The 17,709-nt window shown below is 39.6% G+C and overlaps 1 protein-coding gene across 1 annotated transcript in view; it reads right to left on the bottom strand.

Annotated features, from left to right (window-relative positions):
- Window positions 1–17,709, bottom strand: part of LOC145771546 (dynein axonemal heavy chain 5-like) — a 55,907-nt gene that overhangs the window by 32,682 nt on the left and 5,516 nt on the right. The window contains exons 9-32 of the mRNA XM_082583249.1: window positions 12,301–12,456; window positions 11,301–11,530; window positions 10,640–10,853; window positions 10,132–10,263; window positions 9,504–9,530; window positions 9,116–9,225; window positions 8,485–8,711; window positions 8,102–8,247; window positions 7,592–7,685; window positions 6,851–7,055; window positions 6,381–6,549; window positions 5,884–6,003; window positions 5,348–5,481; window positions 4,970–5,104; window positions 4,621–4,772; window positions 3,994–4,187; window positions 3,605–3,742; window positions 3,178–3,300; window positions 2,686–2,807; window positions 2,157–2,379; window positions 1,789–1,856; window positions 1,400–1,535; window positions 820–1,017; window positions 168–348 (exon numbers count right to left, since the gene is read on the bottom strand). Of these exons, the coding sequence (XP_082439375.1) occupies window positions 168–348; window positions 820–1,017; window positions 1,400–1,535; window positions 1,789–1,856; window positions 2,157–2,379; window positions 2,686–2,807; window positions 3,178–3,300; window positions 3,605–3,742; window positions 3,994–4,187; window positions 4,621–4,772; window positions 4,970–5,104; window positions 5,348–5,481; window positions 5,884–6,003; window positions 6,381–6,549; window positions 6,851–7,055; window positions 7,592–7,685; window positions 8,102–8,247; window positions 8,485–8,711; window positions 9,116–9,225; window positions 9,504–9,530; window positions 10,132–10,263; window positions 10,640–10,853; window positions 11,301–11,530; window positions 12,301–12,456 (3,634 nt within the window). The remainder of the gene's footprint in view (window positions 1–167; window positions 349–819; window positions 1,018–1,399; window positions 1,536–1,788; window positions 1,857–2,156; window positions 2,380–2,685; window positions 2,808–3,177; window positions 3,301–3,604; window positions 3,743–3,993; window positions 4,188–4,620; window positions 4,773–4,969; window positions 5,105–5,347; window positions 5,482–5,883; window positions 6,004–6,380; window positions 6,550–6,850; window positions 7,056–7,591; window positions 7,686–8,101; window positions 8,248–8,484; window positions 8,712–9,115; window positions 9,226–9,503; window positions 9,531–10,131; window positions 10,264–10,639; window positions 10,854–11,300; window positions 11,531–12,300; window positions 12,457–17,709) is intronic.

Raw genomic sequence — 17,709 nt, 5'->3', positions numbered from 1 at the left:
GAGAGTTACCTTGCTGGACGTTGTGTTTGCATTTGTTGGTTTACTTTTCTATGTTTGTGGTCTTTAGATCACTTGCATTGAGTTTGAAAAATAACAATGCACGCAAAAAAATTGTTTAGAAACATGGATAAAAAAATGATAATAATATTTGTGACAACGCTCCTCACCAGGCCCGTGGTTGTGTGGCAACAGACACAGCGCGTCCACCAGCACCGATATGATGGAAGATTTCCCGGTCCCTGCCGACCCAGCCACCACCACCCCTTGTCGGGTCTGAGCCATCTGGTTCACTTGCAACACTTTGCTCACGAAGTTAGTGTTCGGTATGAGGCTTCTCTCTTGGGCCACCTGGGGGGAAAATACAAAACAAACAGATTGATGAGTGAAGGGCTGGTAGTGGAACTTGTCTGAAACTTGTTGTCTGTGTTAATATGGTGACATCAAAACTGCTGCTGATTGTCATAGAATTAATCGGCAAAAACTTTCAACATATGATTTTAGAAATAAGTCAACACTTTTTATTAATCTTTGTTTCACAATTTAGACAGCTCGTCTTATAGGTGGCGTTGCTTATAGACGGCAATGCCGCTAAAATCCATCCCTATTGTATATTTTATACAAATCTCAGCGTTGCTTCTTGTTGTTTGTGATGAAGATGAAGAGCATCAACAAGGAAAAATGTAAAATATTCTCCAGATCACCAAGCCGTTGGTTCAAAGCAGTTTCGTCTGTATCTCCCAAAAACCAGGTGGCGGTGGTAGATACGAAAATGCCACAACCTTCAATAAACAACATGCAGGTCAAGAAATCAACAAAGACCTGATTGATCGCCGTTTCCATGTCGTGGTTTCGTGCCGCCGATGACGTCATGGTCGAGCTTCCGTTAGGTGAATTCCCGCTCATTGAGGTGAGCACGTCACGCACGTGCTGGATGCCGCTGAAGACGTCACGTACGATGTTGTTGAACACGATGTGCTCAGTAGAAACAAAGGCGGGAGATATAGTCTCCAAGAGTGCCTGGATGACACGATCTTTGTTAAAATAGGAACATCCAATTATGGAATGCGCAGCAAACAGCTATGCTGTTGAAAGCAGTAGCAACAATAGTGTAGGCAGCATAAAAAATTGTAAATGTATCTACATTTGTGACGTAAGCAACGATCATGCTGCTAAAAGCGAAACTCAATCTACTGTGTTATAAAAAAAATTTGGACACCAACATTGAAATTTCGTAGTGTTGGACGCTAACATTAGTCTAACGGGAATTCTAAAATACTTAAAAAGTTGTTGCTACCTGTGATGGATCGAGGTGAAAACAATGTCATTTCTGGAATTTTCGCACCATTTATATCAAAACTTACACAAAACACATTTTGGAAACGTTGCTACCACCACTCACTTGTGCAACGAAGCCATGATCCATCTTAGCTTGGCTGTTCAGTGTGTTCGGGCTAGCGGCTGTCTTCTTTGTTAACATCTTGTCACCAGCCAGCCCTCTTACTACCGTGGGTGAAGGACTTACTTGCGGTAATGGTCTGCAACACACAATGTAGTAAGTGGAGAAGAAGGTTCAACCACAAGCGGCATAAGATGATGAAAGTTGTTTATTTTTTTTTTGTCGGAGATCAACAGCAAAACTTAGTGGAACAGCATCAAAAATTCAAATCAAGATGGCATGGCTTATTATCTTCAAGTTAAAGTCCATTCATCGTGTCTGCACGATTGCTGATTCATTGCAGCACTTAAATGAATTTCTGCAAACACAGTTATGGTCCTACCAAAGCATACCTCACTGATGCTTGGCTATTTGATCTTGACATCTTAATATCATCTACTCTCGATTCATTGCGATCCTCCTGCAATAAAATTTGAACTAAAATTAAACAAAGCAAAACATCATATGCTGCTGTTTCATTTGTGAAGAAAATAATAATCGAAAATATCAACAGACAGCGTTTGTCCCAACTAAGATGGTATAAATTTAGCTCATACAAAAAAATAATCACAAAATTTTGACAATATAAATGCATTTCCTTGTCTATTCCACGGTATCAGATATTATTGAGATGCTAAAAGCGTTTTTGCACACATTATTTTATACGACCAACAGAAAGCAACACATAACAGCAAATAAGCAAATCAGGCAAGTTAAAAACCTTTGCCTTTCTTTTCTGAGCGGCCAGATTGGCAGCAAACAGCACCGAGGGAAGATTCACTTCGTGATGTGTCTGTCTCGGTATTTGCTGGTGAGATAATTCCACAACGGTCTTCAGTCTGTCAGACAGCGCTTTCGGGGAGCGAAGTCCCAAAGCAGTGCAGTGAGCCTTCAGTATGGCGCCAAGGTCGGGCTTGGATAGACGGATGGTCCTGTAGAAGCTCCTACGACAAATAAAAATATCGCTGATCACACTGTACAATCAACTTTAAGCGCATTGCAAAGCTGAACGATCTGCAGGTATTAGAACAAGAGTAAGTGCTCATTGCTACAGCAAGCATTTGCATTTCGCCAGCTTCATAAAACTTTCAAGGAACACACAAAGCTATTAAGAAAATAGGATAAAATAGTTAAGTACTGTTTTCCTAAATTAAACACTCAAGCTCAGTGGGATCAATACGCTGATCGGCGATAGGACATCAACATCGTTTCTATATGGTAAGTGTGCCGTAAAATCAAAGCATCGTTACCTGACAGATGTAGAGAGCCCATGAGAAGCGGATGTTGGATTGAACGTCATGAAAAAACCAACACTAGGATTGACACTCATGAGTTGACCTTTGTCCCCTAAGCAGCTCACGAAAGCTTGATCCTAAAAGAACAATATTTTCTTACTGAGCATCTGCTCAGTGGCTGAATCACGCAAATCTTTAGAGAACAATATGCAATAACATTCACTTGCACATTGACTTTCCATGTAAAAATGACAAGGCAGGCCTACCCACAAAGAAACGAACTCTGGTTTTCCAGTATGTAATAAGACTATCATGTTTTTATCGCTAAAGAGGACACATTTTTGATAAAATTTTAGTCAGCGAAAGACTGAAGACAGCAATTCTTAATCTTTTTTTATCAATTACAAAGCAATTAATCAATCATATCAAAGCATGATCAAGAAGCTTTTACAACAGCATTGGTAAGAAAGACCTTGGGGACGCACTTTGTAATCTGACAGGACTCACCTCAGTACTGGTCTTCAAAGCCGAAAAAACACTAGAAGTAAATTCCATGATGACACTGATGGCCTTGTGGGACAAAAACTGAATGTTGTCAAAGCACCCCCATGACCCGTGAGTTGACAACCCCTGAATAAAGAGTACTTGTAATAACAATAGAAGCGTTTTTCAACCAAGTAGCATGGTAAGTAATTTTAACAAGATGAATGTTTGATTTAAAGTTTGAAGCATGTTTTTTTCATTCCCAATGTAGAGAGTTTGTTTTCTCTGTCGAAATGCAGGAAGTTTCCTTGTGTCCTTTTGAGCACATAGTTTAGATTCTCCCTGTGCTGACGTCTTTCCCAGTTCTATTTTAAGCAACAAGCTCACAACATCACGCATGAAAACTTATCAGGGTGAAGTCGCAAGACATGAACGCATCAACGTCACTTGCCTGCAGAACCTTTGACAAAGCTCCAATATCGGTGTATTCGCTGCAAGTAACAAGAAATAGGAACTTGCCGAGCAAAGCAGCGAGGCCTTGAACGGTTTCAGTCTTTCCTGTGCAAGTCTCCCCTTGCAAAGCACAGCCCTGTGACGTCACAGTTATTGTTTGATAAAAATCGTAGACCAGTGATTACAGCTATTTTCAGAAACATGAAATATGATTGACTTCAATAACCAAAAAAGCACAAACAAAACCGCCTATTTGAAATGAAATAACAAGAACAGTGCTGAAATACATAATCCGCGAAAACGAGGATTTATCATCATTCAAAAAAATACGTTGTTTGTAATTGTAATCAAAAAACAAAATCGACCAAAGAAATATGAAAACCTCACTTGGAGCTCTTGCAAAGCGATTGACATGGACACAAAAGCCCTCTCGGTGGCAGGAGTCATGACCAGGGTAGGAGAAGAGCCATAGAACTCTAGGCCGTAGTTGTAAGCAGCATCAAGCACCCTGATCCGGTGGTTGTATAGTCCATTTGTTTCTTGCGAATAGAATCTCACACTACGTCGCCACTCGAAGTCGCCTGCCACAATAAAGACGAATGATGAAACGGCGATGCTTGGGTAAACGGATACAAGAAATAATTTCAGGCAAAGGTTTTGTTTTTCAGGAGAAAGATATGAAGCGACAACGTTTCTGGTTTCTTAGTGTGTGATATGTTTGCAATCGAAGAGTCAGCATGCAATTATTTACGATAAGTAATTCTGAGCAATACAAATAATGTGAATTGAAATTAGTAGGCCTACAAACCAAACAAAAATACGTTTTTTTCACACTGATTTGTCAAACTGGATATAGTTCTAACAATCAACCGGCGTCAAAACATTTGGATATATTCAGCGTTTCAAATTATTCCAAGTAGTGCTGTGACATAAAATTTCACATGTCGCATGACTAATAGTAATAAGTTATTCGCTTGCCTTGACAATCTGAGCATCACAACAGGAATAACTCACTTATTTCCCTGATCTTCCTGCTCGCCATGTTGTCCATGGTGTCCCTCAAGTAAACTGAATACATGACCAGGCTCTCCAGCCTCAACTTGTGCAGGTTGGTCATAGGTTCGTCCATTCCCCTCCACGTACCGCGGTTTAAGGCCAATGGAAATCTGGAAGGTTGGAATAAAAGTATGAAAAAAAAACAAACATACGAATGAGTAATTACGTCAGCATACACGTCACTGATAGGCTGTAATTGCAAATAAACTGGTTCCTTGGATAAACAACGAAGTTCTTCCTTGGTTGCGACAAATTTTTTGAGTAAAGGTTCTACGTTTCCTTGTATATACTGTATGTGAATATTTACCTGGATATAATGCTAGAAAACTTTTTGCTCGCACTTTGAAAAGCTTTCCGGTCCCACTTCAAGTCCGATATAGCATTTTCGCATTCCCTGGTCCACAAGTACAGCAGTGCTAGCCTTGCCACCTGGCCTGGGTATCTAGAAGAACAAAATCAACTAGCAAAGCTTCGAAATCAGGTTGGATTTTATACGACGATTTCATGAATAGAAAGAAGATGCAAAGATTACGAATTTATTTTTATCAAAAACTCCAATAGTAAAGAATCAAACAAGTCAAGGTTAAAGACAAACCATTGTCGCCAGCTTACTTCTAGAACTTGAATTTAAACACAAACATATCGGATGGTTTCAGAACAAGACTGAGAGCTGGTTTGTACCAACCTGTAGGCAAGCTCCTCTGTGGGGATATTGCAATCAACATCCTGAAGAGCTTTACCGATGCTTGCATCCATAGAACGATAAACAGATTCTTGCAGGTTTTGCAGCCAAAGTTCAACACCTTCGTAAAGGCTGACCTGAGTGCAAGAGAAATCAAAGCAAGTGATTTAATTTTCGTTTCAAAACTAACGATCAAAGCTCTAAAAAAGCGAAAATCAAAGAGAAAAATACTCGTATGTGGATGCGGAACCTTCATACTATCAAAAACCCCGCTCAATACGTGCGACTTTTTTGAAGTTGAAACTGTATCAGAAGCACACGTAATGCATAATTGCATATGCGATTGCAGCCAAGCCATCATGCCAGTGTTGTGGAAATGTTAAGCATTCCATGTTTAGTTAAGCATCTTGTTTTGGCCGTACCATTTTAAGCATCGCATTACAATTTTCAACAACCTTGCAAGTGTACCTAACCAGAAGAAACTTAATCAAAGATAAACTTGTAACATAATTTAATAGCCTAGGGGGGGTCCAAGTTACCTCGTCGACGAGTTGTAGGGATTCTTTATTTGATGAAATGATGGCGGTAGCAAAGTAAGCGTCAGCCACTTCGTCCGTGATGCTGGCTGAGTAGTGGGGACTGTCGCATGATTTCATACCCTTCAAAACGTCACAAAAGTAAACGTTAAATCCAACTTATGTCATGTTGAAAGATGCAGATTGCCTAACACAATTTCAGTTTCTTTCCATGAGACTAATAATTGTGTAGAAATAGAAAAAAATGAAATGGAATTCTCGAGCTTGGTATAAAGCAAACCAAGCCAGCAAAATAAACATTGAAAAAAAATATTGAAATCGTTCATTATTTGGTGTCGTCTAATGCTAACTTTTATTATTTACGTTCTTTTCATTCTTTAGAAAACAAATCAAGATCATTATTAGAAACTTACTACAACGAAATCTAAAGCAGCCTAAACATAATCTTTTTCTAAGCAAAACAGAATAACTTAACAACAGTTAATTTAAAATGCACTAACCGATCTGAATCTGACCCCTGACCTTGGATGAGGCTCATCACCCAACACAAACCGACGGTCGGGAGACGCTGGTGTGGGGGTGTTTTGGGCCGATTTCAACGAGCTCACTGTGTCGGACCAAGTTGTTGACTTTTCCAATTTGATGTCAGATATGCTACTGAAGATTGTCCTGCAAATTCAAACAGACCAATAAGCGATGAAGATTAACTTCAAACAGCGTTTGATTGAGGGAAACTGCAGATGACAATTTAAAAGCACATGACAGTGCAAAGGACGGTATCACTGTGAAATGTTCTGTCATAGACAGTTTTTATCCTTCAAAAACAAGGCGTATTTTAGTAGCAGTGTCTGCTGATGTAGAATGAAAGTGAAAGATTTCAAGTAACTTTTCACTGAATGCCAATCTTTTCAATACGAACAAATGAATAAAAGTAGATCCTTTCACATAAATTTCCAAACAGACAATTTACTTTAAGTGAGGGCGAACAGATTCGATGTCGTTCGGTCTGGAGAGCAACGCCAGGAGAGCAGGGTCGGTCAGGAAGTAAAACCTTGGACAGACGCATCTCTTCTTGTCCAAGTACTGGGTCAGACACTTGAAGCAAATCTCCAGCTCTTCCTGCATGTGACGTAACACCACTCCTTTAGGAACTTCCCCTAAAATGTGAATCAAGACTTTAAGTTACTACAAAAGACGTCCCCGTGTAGTCAAAAACGTAATATTAAACCTGCTGAACAAAGCTGCAGCAAATGGTAAAATTGCGTTTAGGCTACGTAGATTGCTAGTTTGCTAATACCAAAACAGTTACAGCATGATATCAGTCAAAACAAATCCACAAATATACACAGAATTATAGTTAGTTTCAAGTTTACTACACTGGCTAACGCAGTCATAACTAATTTTCACAAGACAATTTCTTGCTTCTAAAATAATATTTGGTCCATTTCTCAGGCGTGACGGATCTATTTCCCAAACCACTTGTTTTTTCGTTGCATTGTAAACGCCATCAAGGCCGAGAAAGTTGTTTTCGAGCCGATATTTGTATAGTCAAACAAATGTTACACCAATTTACAGACATGACAGATGCAGTATCGCACTAAAGTCGTGGAGATGAAACATCTATCAGGACCTATTATACAAAAGCATTTTCGGCACTGAAAGCGGAATATCATCATGAGAATGGATGCTAAGAAATAAGCCTAGCTCAAACCTCCATAGCAACATTGCAGGATGTTCTTTGTATCAAAAGCTCTCCTTACAAGCTTCACATAGCTCTTATCAACCATCGAGAATCGCTTCGCTTCCTGGAAATAAACAAAAGGCAGGTGGGTTTAAAGAGGGGGCTGGTCAGTTTCGCTCCAAATCAGTTATGATTTTGAAAAGTAATTCTTTAGATCATTCGTACCCCATTTACTATCATCACATGCGATGTCAGTTTGGATAGAAATGACGTAAAGGATTGCGCACAATGAAAACGACCGACTTGGAGTGAAAATGAATGGAAACGTATTACAAAGTTACAACTAGATTAACTGGTTATTGATAACAAATAACAAAAACAGAGTATCTAAAAAATCGTGATGGTTGTTCACTACCACAATTTGATTGATAGCTTACTTGTGTAAAGTAACAGACATTTCTTCAACAATGGAAACCTGTTAGATCTAATCAATAGAATATTTGCATTGTTTCAAAGATAATAACATTGTCAGTGAGAGACCTGGGGCAGTTCTTTCGAAGTAATGTGATCTGAAAAGACCGCTTCAAGATCTAACCAAAGATCTTGTGTCTCCAGCCACAAGTCCAAGACCTCTCCGACCCCTTTCAGCTTCTCGGCCCATGAGGCAGCTTCCTCTCGAAGCGGGCCTACAAAGTTGGATTTCATTTAATCTTTTAGCTGTTTTTTACGGCAACTCACAGGCAATGCTACGCTATCAAACAAGGAATTCGAAAACATCAACACACATACGAAATTTATTCACAGAGAAAATGTTTTAACATTTGAAGCAGTATTTGAGAAAGTTGCGGATGAACTTTTTTAAGTTCCTGTACATGTCTGAATATTCTCAAAGCTGTAAAACTGCCTCAACAAAACGTTCTTACCTATGTGTTTGGATGTTAACATGTTAGCTAGCAAAGCCTGAGCATCTTCCAATTGCTCCAGGAGTCGTTCTGAATCCTCCTTAACCAAAAGAACGGGACCTCTTCTCTTGTAGTTATTAAAAGTGAGAACTTGTTCGGTCCATTCTTCCTCGACCCCTCGCATCTTAACTTCCAACTCCAACTCTTTACTCGCAGCGATCGCAATATCTCGAATCTCATCTCGGTGTCTGAACAGGGGGGACAACAACATTACTTAAGAATGAAAAAATGTTGAACAACATAAAAAACATGGTGCAAGAAATGGAGAAATTACAAGATACAACATAGCTCAACAACATAGCAACTAAGATGCATCATTTGTAAGGTCACGGTCTTGGTATCTCTGGTGTGGGCGAACAAACATCGGCTTTCAGCAACAACCCATTGTCTCAACCGTAAAATCATCGCTTCAAGAAATTCCAACTTTAATTTTGTACAGGGCAATGTTCAACAGTTTGATCGTTCTACGATCTTGGAAATTAGAACTTATATCGCATCAAAAGAAGAAAGATAAAATATCTTTAAACAAAAACTTTTCTCTTAATTTAAAGTTCAGCTTCCTCTAAGAACAGATGGATATTGGCGTTCCTACTTGAGCAATCCAATGTCGAGAAGATGACCGAGCTTGAAGAGATGAGCCTCCAGTTGAAACTTGCTGTTAGTCACTGACATCACTTGCAGCCAATGACGATTCCGAATTTCCTGCGTTCGAAAAAGGTGAATCATTCAGACTTACACAGTTAAAAGTAGCAAGAGCAAGTTAAGCTTTCAATCACTCGCAGTCACAGCATGAACACAGTTGTTGCTCAGTAACAAGCAATTTATTGAACAGAAACTATGATGCTTGCCAATAAGCCAGAGAGGTACCGAGAAAGAGTACGGGGTAAAAAAAATAAAACCCAGCAATTTGCCTTTATTACGACAACATACAATACAGTGTAGTGTAATAACAAATGCTTAAATCCACAAATCAAACTTACCGGAATCATTATGTCTTTGAATTTGCCCTGAAACGAAAAACAAAAGATCTGAATTCCTGCTGTTTTCACAAACTTTATACAATTAAAGTTTTCTTTCTTTGAAGATAAAAAAACATCACAAAATTAATGCAAATGATTTAGATAATACAAATGAAATTCCCAAAATTCAATATGTTTGAGTTGCCCGGAAACATCAGATAAACCCATGCCATTACAAACTGACTGGCAGAAGTTTTTGTTTTTAAACTGAAAAAAGCTCTATTCTCAACTCTCGCATACACTGTTGCACAATCTGCTACCGTAGTGTGGACAGTTTTCGCTTGGCCCTAAGCTAAAATTAGTGAATAAAATTATTTTATTGATGGATTAGTCAAACGTCTAGAGAAGTCGATTTTACGTGCATATTGATCGCACTGTTGTCGACCGAATATTCCAGAAGACAAACGTGTTCACTCTTTCGTAAAAAAGACAAATTACCGCTCCAGCCAACTGTGTTGGTAGTTTGGAAAAATAACTTCTCTACATCAAATCGAGGTAAGGTGAAGCACGTATCGTGCGTCGCGTATACATCAACGTGACAATATGACACAGGACATGACAATTATTCGCTGGCAAATATCAAGGTAACCTTTTTGGCGAGTCTGTGCAGAAGAGGAAGAACATCCAGGTAAAAGTTGATTGAGTTCTTCATCTCAGTGTAAGCATCCCACTCTTTCAACTTCCCAGGAAGATTCAAGCATTCTTCCCAGTGTCCTTGCACCTTCAAGAAAAGAACTCTTTAAAGTTGAAAAACCAGATTTAAACTTATAATCAGCATGGAATGTTTAATACAATCTTCTTTGCGTGATCTTGTTTACTATGAGTTTGAAGCCACGTGTTGGCTTTCTTGTATTCCAGAGCAAAAGTAGTCGCCCAAGCTACCTACCAAGCTCGGCATTGCACATTGCCTATTAATATGCAGCTCGACAGCCAGGGCACCATCCATGATGTTTTACGTTAATACAGGCGTTAATAATGATAATGCATTTAACTCAAACGCAATTAACTAAAAAGAATATCCAAAATTCAAGATCGTACGAATCAAACGAGTCGTTGTTCACTCGGTGGAAGTGACTTAGGCAAAGATGTGATTTCACCTCATTGTGAGCGGAATGAAGGTCCACTCCTTCCCATAACGTGTCTCTTATCTTCCTGTCAAAAGCGATAAACTTCTGGAAAAGTCCATAAAGCATCCCAAGCAACTTCAGCTCCTCCCCGGTCTTGTCAAGCTCCAGGAATGGTTTAGGAGGGATACCGAAGAGGCGTTGCACGGAGTCGAGTGTCTTGCGTTTTGCGTTGTACAAGGTGTACCTGAAGAAAGGGTGAAGCTACAAATGACTGAATGCGAAGAGAATTCGATGACCTTGTCCTTGGGTTTGTGACAACCGGATACAAATCCCACTTCCGGCGAGAATTTCTCAACATTTTCAAAACTTTTATCGAGTTTCAGCCTAAACGTTAAAAATTATAAAGCCATTTTTGGAGCCTATTGAACTCGTTATGATTCCGATGCTGGTTTTTGTTACGTGTTAGTATTATATGAATTATTTTTGGATATGATTAAATAACTTGTCTCATCAACATCTGTCATGGCAACCATGGGAGAAATGTCAGCAGTAAAAAATGTATAACCCTATTGCGGTGTGTTGTCGTGCAACAGTGTAAAGATCTAAACAAAACAACTTAATCTGTAGTTTTTGTGCCATGCTTGTAGTAGCCTCTAAACTCATGCTGTTAACTTTTATAATCATTCCTGACCTGTTTTGAAACTCATGGAGTCTTTGAACAGCCTCAGCAGGCCTCACGCCTGGTACTGCTGGTCCTTGAGCGTCGAAAGCGTTCCGGAACTGAATGACTTCTACAACAAAAGTCTTGAGCTGTTTGTCAAGTTCCTGCTCAAATGAAGTTCTTCGTTCTTTGACCAAGGTTTGACCTAAATCGTCGGCGAAAGCCACAAGATCGGCCCAGTTTTGACGAAGGCACTCAACCTAAAAAATAAACTAAATTAAAATTGAGTCAAAAAGTAGCTGTAAGTTTTGTTGGTCACCAACCAAACAACAGCGAACTAACGTGTCAGTGACGAAGACAATTCTGAAAACTTATTTTATTTTTTGGACATATTTTTTTAGAAATAAAAAAAAAACAAACTTCATTTCGTTGTTCAGGATCACATACGTTTGTGATGAACAATGAAGGAAGCTACGTAGACTCGTCCCAATAATTAAGTTGGTTAAGCGCCCGATTTTATGAACAAAGCAACTTCAAGATCAAGCAGCGTTAGTTCGACTCTCGGGTCGTGCGTTTGAGCTGATGCATTTCAAGGACAGCTTTCCATCCAGCGGCGCCTAGTGTATGGAATAATTCACAGACAACAACACTTCAACAGCAAACGGAAACTTCACTCTTTCAATCTTCGTAACCGGCCCTGTGTCAGTGGTTCCAAGCTTTCACAAGTATGCGAAATTACCAGAATTCAGCTTGCAAACAGGCTTTTTCAGTCCGAGAATGAAGATTCCAACAATAAATAATAATTCAACGGTCAAAATTATTCAGAACGCTTTATTGTATTTAAACAATTCATTGAATATTGCACCATCCTATGCCCAGTTGCCTATCAACGTAGTCTGGAGAAACATCGGCCAGATGGATTGAGAAAAAACTAAACTCTCGGCCTCATAAGATCAAACGAGAACGAATTACTTGAATGAACTCAATTCCCAGAACAACTTGAGTCAACATCATTGGAGCCACCACCAACCTGTTTGAGCTCCGACCTCGCCAACCTGAGATCATAGGATTCCAGTTTGTCGTACATCACTTCGATAGGGAGATAGATGTCATCTATCTTGTTCTCCATGTCATGGATCTCTTCCAGGAGACTCAGGGTGCTGTTCAATTGATCCAATGTCAAGACCTGTTGAAATTTTATTTATTGAGAGCTTTCTTACTGTCTTATCAAATAAAAGAAAGTTGACTCAACGATTGATGAGGTTACTTAAAGGGAATGAAATTAAAAGCTAATGTTTTGAAATCTTGGAATCTCAATGTCGTCCGTTTGAAATATTATAAAAAGTGGAATAACAATTTCTACAGCTTTGTGGTAGACTGGCCTACAGTGCATTGGCCACCAATCCAACCTAACCCTTCGCATTTTTAGATGAAAGCTGTCACATTGTATTTTCAAATATCAATCAAGCTAAGAAAATATTAATCTAGTAAAACAACTAATAGGCGAGTAAGAAGTGACATTGGACCCGGACATTTTTGATAACACCCATTTTTTGGTCACAGGAGGCTTGTCTGGTAGTCAGATCGACGGTTCTAAAATTCGGCAAAAATCGGACCTAAGGAACTGCCCCAAACCGCATTTTAAATTTGCATAGCGCGCCATCTAGCGGTTGTAAATATTTGCTCTAAATAAAATGCAACATATGATGCATATATACACGTAATTAACAGTCACAAGAAAATAAGTGTATTAAAACTATTTAAAAAGGTTGTGATCATAGGTGTCGGCAGGAAAGGGACACTAACCCCCCTCCCCTGGATTATGATTTTACATGTAATTTGCTTGCAAGAGTGCAATTTTCCAAAATCGGATTCGCCTTCCAGGTAAATACTTTCCCATCAGGTTTTCAACCAACCCTATTTATTTTTTTGATTTCTCTAAATATTTTTCCGCCGTAGGCGCAACAACCACTTACATCAGGCGTTAACCGTATTTTTTTTTTCACACTAATCGCACCTCACCATTCAAACGTTACTTTAAATTGAGAACTTTTCTTACCTATGTTGCAGCTTACAAGATGAATTTGGCTTCAAAAATTGCGTCTTTGCAACCCCCGCCTCTCTCCCACCCCTGCATTTTTTCTGCCGACATCCATTTTTGTGACGTATTTGGTCATTTATTACAGTTTAATGATTTTCACGCAATTATAATCGCCTACGTTAAATTGTAATGTTGGCTATATGACAATTCAAGAACATTAGTAACTGAAACAAATGGTGATACAACGTTGGCAGATGTAGAATGAACGTATAGGCTAATACAACGATGAACATCAGCGATTTGAGCGATTAATGCTTCAACAGAAAAGGCAGCGTATATTTAATATTATGCATTCACTTTCATTAACAAATCATTCATTGCAAAAAATATTTTACTTGCAAAAACTACCAGAGTAACAATTTGAGGTCCCGTTCTAGTGATACAACTATTTTTATTAAAGTAAATATACTTCTACACTTACAGCTCTTGGGTATCTAACACTCTAAAAGTGATGAATTTTCACACTGAGCTTCACAAGCACAGTGAATACTGCGTTTAAAGCCTTTCTTGGAGCAACCACAAGGTGTGCATAAACGTTTCGCGCTCCTACAATTACACCTAATTTCTTTCAGAAAGGTTTTGGGTGCTCATTCATTATCTGTCATTATTGGGACCAGACCAGAAGCTGTTTCCTTGGATCCATAGAAAATATGATTCAGCACAGTATTTAAATGACGCCATGTTGACACTTGATGATTCACACGAAGGCTGTGAAAGTAGCATGCTCTACTTGTTGGAGGCATTCCTTCAACTGATGTATATTTTGGGGATACATCGTAATTTGTAGCGCAATAAATTCAAAATATCCATGGAAAACCCTTGCCTGTACAGAATTTGGGAAAATTCTTCTCCAATTCTGGAAATGTCTTCTTTTAAAGTTTCTTTGTTTCCGAAGGCGGCACATTTACGTTGCACTTTGTCCAGACCTTTTAAGATTTTAAAAACTTTAACTTTTCCCCTTCCGTAAAAGCAAGATGTTGTATCGCAGCCAGAGAACGCGTGGCAAAATTGCAACAATCGGCAAATATTTTCTCCGAGAGCAAGCTGCTCCGAGAAAGAACATCAGTTGATGAAAACCACCAAGTGGTAAGTGAACATTTTTGAAAATACTAAAATTGTCCTGTTTAATTTTAAATGCTTTGAAGTAGAGGGGTTGGTCAAACGTTAGCGGTGCACAACATATGCTCATTTTTCTAGCTTGGTCTTGAACGAATATCATAGTACTGTAAACAGCTTCATCTGTTACGGGATTAAGCGGTATCATAGGATTAAATGATACTGACGAAACCTGAAACTCACCTTTAACTACATTAGCCATGAACCCTTGCCATTGTACTGGCTTAGAAGTGAATACATTTGAACACAGCCACAGAGTGTCAAGCAATTCATAATGCGTAAATAACACAGCAGAGACATTCAGCTGCTTGATTCGCATGTCTTTCTAAGTACCCATCTTTGCAGCAGTATACGGCTTGACTAAATTGCCAAAATTACCTAATTCCAGTTTCCAGTAGTTCAGTTGCACTGACGTGTCGTTTTTCAATAACTAGTGGTCGAGTTGCCATTTTTGGTGTTTGACAGTTTATTATGCCCATCACATGCGTTGTATCATGACCTGGCAGAGTATCTTCGTTAAAATCGAAGTTATCTGCTATCCACTGACAGAAAGAACCGGGATGACTTGTAGAGTCCATTACCTCATCCGTATTATCACTATTCGCTTGGCTTACAGCAGCTGATCGTTGAAACGCTACTACTTGACCACAACTTGCACAAAGACCAAGGGATGATAGTACATCCAAGAGAATACGCGATCTTGTGACCTGATGTATAAAAATACCAATTGACAATAAGAGAGGGGAAATGTAAAATAGCCTACTTGCTTACTGCAGAAATATATGGGACACAAAGATTTGTAGAAGCTTCTTCTAATTTACTCCGCGATCGAGGCATCACTTCAGACATCAAGACTTTAAGCGACTCCGGTATTTCGGAAGCAAGATACTCCAGATTATTGTCTTCAGGAACAGGATAAGAGGTTTGAGCTTTATCAATTTTTTGAATTTCTTTCTTTATAACACTTCCATCTTGCTGTATTAGTTTTTTAAACTCTTTATCTTCTTCAAAACATCGTCGTCGTCGTCGTGTGAGCCTCTGGGGCCAAGGGTCTATCCTTTTATCACCCCAGATTCACGATGTTTCCGTACTACACTGGAAGGCTACTAGAGAGCAGCCAGTCTTTGGTTTCATCATCCATGACACGCAGACCTTTCACTCCGTTAGGTGACTTGAAGATGGAACAGTCATTGATGATGTGGTCTGCGGTCTGTTCCTCGGCACCACATTCACAGGAAAAGGAAGAGGCCATTCCCCATTGGTGCATGGTTGAGCGGAAAAGCCCGACGCCCGTACGAAGACGGTTGAGGCGCACCCATGCCTGTCTAGGTAGTGTTAGGCCGATGGGGCGTGTGTCGGCGTCGGGGATGAACGAATAGAGTCTGGTGGCGCTTGACTTCCATTCTGAACTCCAATTATGGTCTGCCCAAGTAGCCGCAGAGATGTCTTGTACATCAGCTTCGTTGATAAGAAGTTGAGTGGCTGGCACGAATGGGTGCCTTGATTTCAGTCGACGGGGGTGCTCGTTTGGGGAAGCAGAGATCTTGTGGTGGAGAAGGTGGTTAGGCTCCAGTGCCCGTCGACCGAGGGACAGAGTGGCTTCTTCGCGACGAAGCTCAGCGGGTTGGATGCCAGTGAGAATGGGGAGATTGTCCAATGGTGTGGGACGCAGGCATCCGGTCACTGTGCGCAGGGCGCTGTTTATGGCAGTGTCGATGTTGTGGCAGTGAGCACTGCAGCACCAAACAGGTGCACAGTACTCTGCTGAAGAGTAGACAAGGGCTAAGGCTGCTATACGCAAAGTGTCAGCCCTCGCCCCCCAGCTAGAGCCTGCCAGGCGCTTGAGTAGCGCAGCGCGGATGTGAGTTTCTTGCGCAGTGACAGCAAATCGTAATTCTTCATAACAATCGTTTAAAATGTTATCGACATGTTTTTTTAGCGTTACCACGTTAGGTTTGCCTTTCACCTCAGTGATGCTCAGTTGCTCATCAAAGTGCTCCAGCAAACGTAGTTTTAGATGTTTGCTACTGTAAGTTTGAACATCGCTAGATAAAAATGTCAACATATGATCGCGTAGCTCTTGTAATGTATATTGCCTACCTACTCAATTAATTTCATTCATCCACAAACAGAGTTTTTTGAATGCTCCTTCCTTCAACGAATCTGAGTTGCGGGAGTTGAGCTTCCACTGCTTTCACCAACCTGATCAGATTTGATAGTACGGTTACTGAGAAATCTCTGAAGACAATCTCTGTGATATGTAGCTTCTACAGCTCGTATATCTCCTGCACAAAGTATCCTACATTTTATTTGAATTGAAATGTCATCTGTTCTCTTTTCACATTCCGCTATTAATGTATCCTGTAGCAAACTTCTCTTTTGTTTTTTGTCAATAATTTCCACATTTCCTATCGAGGAAAATTGCTTTGGATTCTGTTTGAGTTTTTCAAGATCTATTTCTTCACCGCAAATCAAACAATGGGTTTTATAGTCGTACGTAGTTCTTCTTAATCGCGAAGCTGTAGAGTGCGGTTTGTGCGCATCTGCTTGGTTTTGACTTGAGCGAAAGCTTTCCGATTCGTAGGCTATAATTTTTGTAGCAAATATTATGGACTGCAATTTCCCGTTGGTCTCAAATATTCTCATTTATTTGATCACGATACTTAACAGACCACTGGGTTAGTGTTGATACTGCTTTTGAACCTAGCGTTCTGCCATCTTTTCCACAGACAACTGCTTTCTGACAAATTTCGCATATTTTTCTTAGCCTACATTGCTTTCCATATTGGCTTAAAAACTCAACGTTTTAAACTACTTGCTTGCACGCGTATTAGAAGTTAGAACTGAAGAATTGGTCATGTACTGTCCCATAGCTCGGCCACGTGTCAATATGAAATCAAGTTGACAACCTGCTGAGAAAATTGCTCTATTTTACCTAAACTTAAGGTTTGGCGACGTTGCATCGAAGTAAGAATGGCTACCTATGTAACGACTTATTTCTTCAGATAACCACTTTTGTGTTGCTTTGGCAATGATGTAATCGATTTAATGACTTGGCTGGTTTGATGTTATAGTTGTTATCCAACTCCTTAATTATGCAAGAACATTTGTTGGGGGTATTTTCTGAAATCTTTTCTTTGTAAAAGTTCAAGGTATAAATCATTACCAAATTTTATGTGCCCGTAATTTTGATGTTAGTCAGATACGTTGTAACAGACAAAA

Source organism: Aplidium turbinatum, chromosome 6 (assembly GCF_918807975.1).
Source record: "Aplidium turbinatum chromosome 6, kaAplTurb1.1, whole genome shotgun sequence".
NCBI lineage: Eukaryota > Metazoa > Chordata > Ascidiacea > Aplousobranchia > Polyclinidae > Aplidium > Aplidium turbinatum.
Note: the sequence above shows the minus strand (reverse complement) of the source record. Positions and strands in the feature narration are given on the sequence as shown.